This window comes from Helicoverpa armigera, chromosome 1 (assembly GCF_030705265.1).
Source record: "Helicoverpa armigera isolate CAAS_96S chromosome 1, ASM3070526v1, whole genome shotgun sequence".
Taxonomy (NCBI): Eukaryota; Metazoa; Arthropoda; class Insecta; order Lepidoptera; family Noctuidae; genus Helicoverpa; species Helicoverpa armigera.
The window spans coordinates 14,832,049-14,838,148 of NC_087120.1; the positions used below are offsets into that span (position 1 = coordinate 14,832,049).

General features: G+C 35.2%; 1 protein-coding gene across 1 annotated transcript; it reads left to right on the plus strand.

Annotated features, from left to right (window-relative positions):
- The first annotated feature begins 1,141 nt into the window (after positions 1-1,141).
- Positions 1,142-4,694, plus strand: LOC110373887 (surfeit locus protein 1). The gene is made up of 5 exons (XM_021331323.3): positions 1,142-1,464; positions 1,697-1,818; positions 2,910-3,107; positions 3,604-3,777; positions 4,167-4,694. The coding sequence occupies exons 1-5, from the start codon at positions 1,279-1,281 to the stop codon at positions 4,381-4,383; spliced, it is 897 nt and encodes a 298-aa protein (XP_021186998.3). The 5' UTR covers positions 1,142-1,278; the 3' UTR covers positions 4,384-4,694.
- Positions 4,695-6,100: the final 1,406 nt, after the last annotated feature.

A 6,100-nucleotide genomic window follows, 5' to 3' on the forward strand; every position in this document is an offset into this window, starting at 1 on the left:
TAGTTTGTTCTACAATCATATTGCAATCGTAAATCATTTTCAGACAAAATATTGAATGACAGAAAAGGATAAAAACGTTTATTTCAAAGAAAAAATAGTGGAATGCCACATACGCTTCAATCGTAATCGAGTCGGGATTGGATCTTAGTCGAACCGAGTCGAACGTGAATCGTATGTCGCCTAAGTAAAATTAGTCGTATGTCGTATGCATTGAGTCGTATGTTATAATCGTATGTCGCCTAATTTTTGTTTGTTTGTTGGCAATAGGTTCTTACACCGATGGTCCATACTTTCAATAATTTGATTGCAAAGATAGGTAAACAGCAGATTGGCTGAAATCGTACATTGCTCTTACTAAAGCAAGTTGTGTTGATTTTACTAAAGTAGTACAAAAATTTCAATCGGTGCGATTGACCTATTGTTACGAACACCGGCGGCCCGTTGACCGTGAACTTGTGACAACAATATGCAGTCCCATTTCTATAAACAACTCATATTTTTACTAGACTATAATTAACGTAGCGTAGAAGATAATACATAATATACTTCTGTTAAATACTTACTAAAACAAAAAAATGAGGGTTTTTGAATTTTTTTCTGCCACCGGGTGGCGCCACGTATGCGTCTGGTCCAAACAGCTGTCAAATAGTATGGAATTGTAGGTGCCGAAATTATTGTTTATTGAAATTCTGTTATATTGGAAGTGTTATTGATTTTATTATGGACTACGGTCAGAATAAGGTTTCCGAACTAAAAATTGAGCTAAGAGAGAGGGTGCAAAAGTCACTGGTACCTACTAAGGAAAAGCTTGTTGAAAAATTTGTTAACACAATATGATTTAGTTTTTTTTATTTACTCAACCGCAATAGTAAAACAATAATGCAGTGCTTTAATTATAAAATAAAAAAAACACTAAAATCGTTCACTATTCATAGTAAAGATAAGCACTTTGACAGTTATCTGGACCTGACGACTCGGTGCTGCCACCTCGTGGATTGCCATTTTCGAAAACCCTCATTGCTTTGAAATGAATTATGGATCATTTTTCATCAAAATATTAAACCACTTCTAAACATGATCTAAACGCATATTTTAGCATAACCTGTGTTACTTTTGACAGTGTCGATTTAACTGTCGCTGTCTGTCAATTTCAAATGACATAAAATTCTATTCAAAATCCATGGAGATTGGATTTTGTTGGATATTTATTATATATTTAGATTTCATGTAATTTTCCTACTATTTATTGTTTACTTAATAAACTGTAAATATAATAAGATGTCCATGATGATTAGGAACTTGTGCAGAGGGTCGCGTTTTATTATGTCTAATTCTCACATCAAATGTCCTAATATTTCAATAAAAACCACGATACGATTGAATACATCTGTTGCAAATGCTCTAAAAACGTACAGAGTTAAACCTAAAAAGGAGCCTGGAGAGGTTTTCAAGTGGATATTATTGGTTGGTACACAGTTTTTTAAATTACTTATTAACTTAACCATTTTTCATCATAAGGTTCCTTTTTGCTTGTGTAGCTCCATTAATATACTCTACAGTAGCATGTACTCGGTAAAAATCATTGAGCAACTTGTAGTTTGTTTATTTAATTTTATTACTTAAATAAATTTACAGATAGCAAAAACGTGATGTAGTAAAAAATCCATGCTAATTGCAGTTGTCTAATATATTTCAGATGATTCCGGTGAGCTCCTTTGGTTTGGGATGCTGGCAGGTCTACAGGTTGAATTGGAAACTGGAGCTGATCGACATCATGCAATCTAAAACAAGCGCAACACCTAGGCCCATGCCTAGCGAGTTAGTATTTCATGTATTATGTAATTATTTTGTATGGTATGAGCATGTGATGCGGAGGAAAGAGTCATATTGTGAGGAAGGTGATGAGGATGACGGGAAGAGGACGACCGAAGAAACGATGGATGGATTGTGTGAAAGTGGATATAATTAGAAAGAATGTAACTTGTAAGATGACGTCAGATAGAAGGGTCATCATCCTCCGAGCCTTTTTCCCAACTATGTTGGGGTCTGCTTCCAGTCTAACCTGATGTAGCTGAGTACCAGTGCTTTACAAGGAGCGACTGCCCTATCTGACCCCCTCAACCCAGTTACCCAGGCAACCCAATACCCCTTGGTTAGGCTGGTGTCAGATTGCAGATAGATGAGTGTGGAAGGATAAAACACTCTGTGCTGACCCCAAAAAAATTGGGATAAGGGCAGGAGGATGCTGATGTATCTCTCATATGACTAAATACATAAAAAAACAGGTTTTCAAATTGGTGTTGGCCATTTTTCAGGGCCATGGAAATAATTTATTTGTTTGATTTCAATCTAATAAAATAGTTCAGCAATTTACACATTCAAGAGTAGTTCACAAAAAAGTCTGTAAATATACTTATTACTGATTGTTCTGAGCACTCATTGTCTAACCTCCCCACTAAGAGACATTTAATGATTACTTAAGGCACTCCTTAGTGACGGCATGTCATAAAAATCCTTCAAAAAGGAATGGCTTAAGTAACCATTAAAATGTCTCTGAGTGGGGAGGTAAGATGTTTAACTGAAGGAATTTAAAATGTGTTTTGAATGCTTGCTTACAACTACCAACCGCATATAATAACCGCACATAATCTTCTGATTTGTATGTATTTACATTTATAGTTTTGGATCAAAGCAGCAGGTGCAGTCACCCTTAGATATCAGTGGTTTTATGCAGTCATGTGCGGTAGTTACAGTTGGTAGCTAGCATTCATAATGTACCTTGATTTTGAGAAAGATTGTTGAAGCTTATGGTTGATCAATCTGTGTAGATGTGTCTTAGCCAAGCTCCTTGATAGAAATAAGGTTTATCTTCTTATGCCTGGTCTGACTTTTAACTTTCTTTATAACAGCTTTTCAGATCTTGAAAAGATGGAGTACTCGCCAGTAAAGGTGAAAGGCAAGTTTCTTCATGACAGAGAAATACTCATTGGGCCAAGAGCATTGATAGAACAAGACTCACCAATACCCAGGACTGGGTCCCTAGTATCTGATCCAAAAAGAAATCAAGGGTGGCTCGTGATAACTCCATTTATGTTGTCCGATACAAAGTAAGTTTCTTATTTTTTTATACCTAATGTAAGCCTCAAATGTAATGTAAATTGGCAATTGCGCAACAGCTAAGATGCTGGCCTGACAATGAAGAGGTCTGATTATAAGTCATTGCACTATTAAATCCCTACAACCACAAACAAACTTAGTTGGAGGTTTTAACAATATAGTAATGTAGTCTTAATATTGCTGGTCTATTATAAGACTAACCCAATCTGCATTCTCAAATTTGTCATGTTCTGTATTAATCATCATCTGCCTAGCTTTTTCTGAACTATTTTGGTGTGAGCTCCCAGCCTAATTGGAACAAGTGTTTTATATGGAGCGATTGCCTATCTAACCCTCTCAACCCAGTAAGTCCCTAAGTAAGACTGGTTGTCAGATTTACTGGCTTCTGACTACCCATAACAACTGCCAAAGATGTTCAAATGACAGCCAGACCTACAGTTTTACAATGTATGTTCTGTATTAAATGATGCTATAATTTTATAACAGGGAAATAATCCTGATCAACCGTGGCTGGATTCATCAAAGTATGCGACCTAAAGAGAAACGCCAGCCCTCAATGATAGATGGGGAAGTTGAGCTCGTTGGTGTGGTCAGATTGACCGAAAAACGGGCACCGTTCATGCCTAAGAACACCCCAGAAAAGGGTTCATGGTTCTCCAGGTAAATTGTACAAATAAATACCTTTATTATCTACAAATATACATAGTTACGTATTAACATAGAAATCTTGAAATCCTTCTAATCAATTCAGATACATAGGAAACTCACGGATGTTAATTTACACAAATATTAGGTAACAAATTCTTTTATTAAATGGTTTCACCTGAGTCCAGAGGGAACTACTTGTCATAGTGTGATACAAAGCTGATTCCCATTTTGTGCATAAGTGCATTGTGTATTTATCTGCTTACTTTTATCTAAATAGGTTTATTAATTGCCAAGTTTCCGGCTGAGCAATGCCTTCTTAAAGCATTTAATAGATTTGTCATACTTATTAATAAGTATAGTAGTATATGATTAAATAAGGTTAATTTTATTTTGTTTTCCAGGGACCTAGAGCAGATGAGCAGCTATCTCGGCTGTGCTCCCGTCTGGCTGGACGCTCGAGGCATTCCTGACCCCCCCGAAGGATGGCCTATCCCCAACCAAACTAGAGTGACTCTCAGAAATGAACATCTTTCTTACATTGTAACTTGGTATTCCCTATCAATACTAACAGCAATAATGTGGCACCGTTTTTTTGTTAAGAAGTTGCCTTTAATGTAAATAAGATGTTATTAGGCGCCATCTATACGATCAATTAAATTGAACAATATAACGATAAAAAAAATTGTGCATAAAAAATGTTAGTCGCTCAAATTCTTTGCGGAACTTTCAATGTTAACCGTTAAATGTTGTCCTACAATAAGTTGGCACAGTTCATAATATTGTGCAATTCAATTGATCGTCTAGCTACCGTGCAGTAAATTGCATTTTTTAAGAAAAAATAAAACTGTATTTAAATCTGTGTACATATAAAGTAATCATAAGGATTTTACGGTAGATTGTTTTTAAATAAATTAATATTGTAGTAAGAAGTTTGAGTTTTATTACTATATACCTGTGTTTATTTTTATATCTCAAAAGGTATTTCTGAGAAAGTGGAATTTATTTTGTTTGTAATGTTTTTTTTAATTGTGTACTATTTTTGCTTCCCAAACAAAGTAAAATATTATTTTCAGTCGAACATCGACATTAGTATGAGAATTCGTATACCAACTACGTACGAAACATTTGAGATGGTTTTACAATTTTATTGTGCATAGTGAAAGTCATCATCTGCGTAGCCTTTTCCCAGTTATTTTAGGTTCGGCTTAGTAAGTCCCCGAAATAAATGTCAACTGATGTTAGTGACTATATAATTAAGATCACTAATTACAGGCAAGATCCTGTGACATACTCTCAGCATGACTCACTGATTACCCACCTAAAGTACCAAGCGCCAGGAGTGTGTCACGAACCCTCTTATGGTCAAAGGAGTTTGGGAGTCTATATTCATTCTTGTCCATTCGAACGTTGAGGTTGTAGTTTTATTGTCAAATGTTTTTCCATAGATATAGAATGTACCTACCTATGTAAGCGCAGGGATGGCGCAGGGCGCGAACCTATTTTAAATCTATGGTTTTATAGCATTGCATTTTTTATAATATACTAGATGTTTTTAGCCCCCGGCGCAAAAACGATACGGGGTGTTATCTTCATCTTACTCAGGAACAGTGTGCTTAGGTTGTCACCAGTGAAATAAATTTTCAAATCGGTTCAGTAATTACGGAGTCGTTTAAGGTACAACCAAACAATTTCTCGACATTTTATACCAAAACTTAGTTTGTAATAAAGATTTTGAAAAAACGCGGCTTGCGGCTATCAGACGAACTAACGCAAACCGCCATCTTAAAATATCACAATAACGTTTTATTGGTGCTAATCGAAAATGTTACCAGTTAACAGATATCTACCGAAAATCTGGTGCCTTTGGATAATTTAGTGATCAATTTTATTTTGGATATTTTATTACTATTCGCATAAACATTATCAATGTGAAAGTATTTTTTGTGGCACTACCTGTATAATTGAGCAATAAGCCGGGTCACTACAAAAAAGTCCATAAGCAATGTGTTAGAAACCACGTGAAATAGATAGTGCCTTGATAAAACAAAAATCTGTGAGGTGGTAAGATGCAATGAACGAGATTTTTTTCAATAAACCGCATAATTCTTTAATATTATATTAGATGAAACGATAGTTAATGTAGGTTACAGCATATTATCAATACTTGGTTAGACTTTAGCCTCGTTTATAATGGTTCCTAAAATTACATTTGTTTACTTATAATAATATTACATTAAATTATTTAGTAAATTTTTCTAAATGCATTGGATCGAAATCTCTAAATTGGCAACATTGACGGCGTAACTAACTACAAAATACAAAATAGCGCGGGCCC

Bases quoted from the DNA above. Each gene is read 5' to 3' on its own strand.
- LOC110373887 (XM_021331323.3), top strand. From the start codon at position 1,279: ATGTCCATGATGATTAGGAACTTGTGCAGAGGGTCGCGTTTTATTATG. The intron at 1,465-1,696 runs GTTGGTACACAG...AATATATTTCAG, and splicing joins TTTTCAAGTGGATATTATTG to ATGATTCCGGTGAGCTCCTT. The intron at 3,108-3,603 runs GTAAGTTTCTTA...ATTTTATAACAG, and splicing joins TTTATGTTGTCCGATACAAA to GGAAATAATCCTGATCAACC.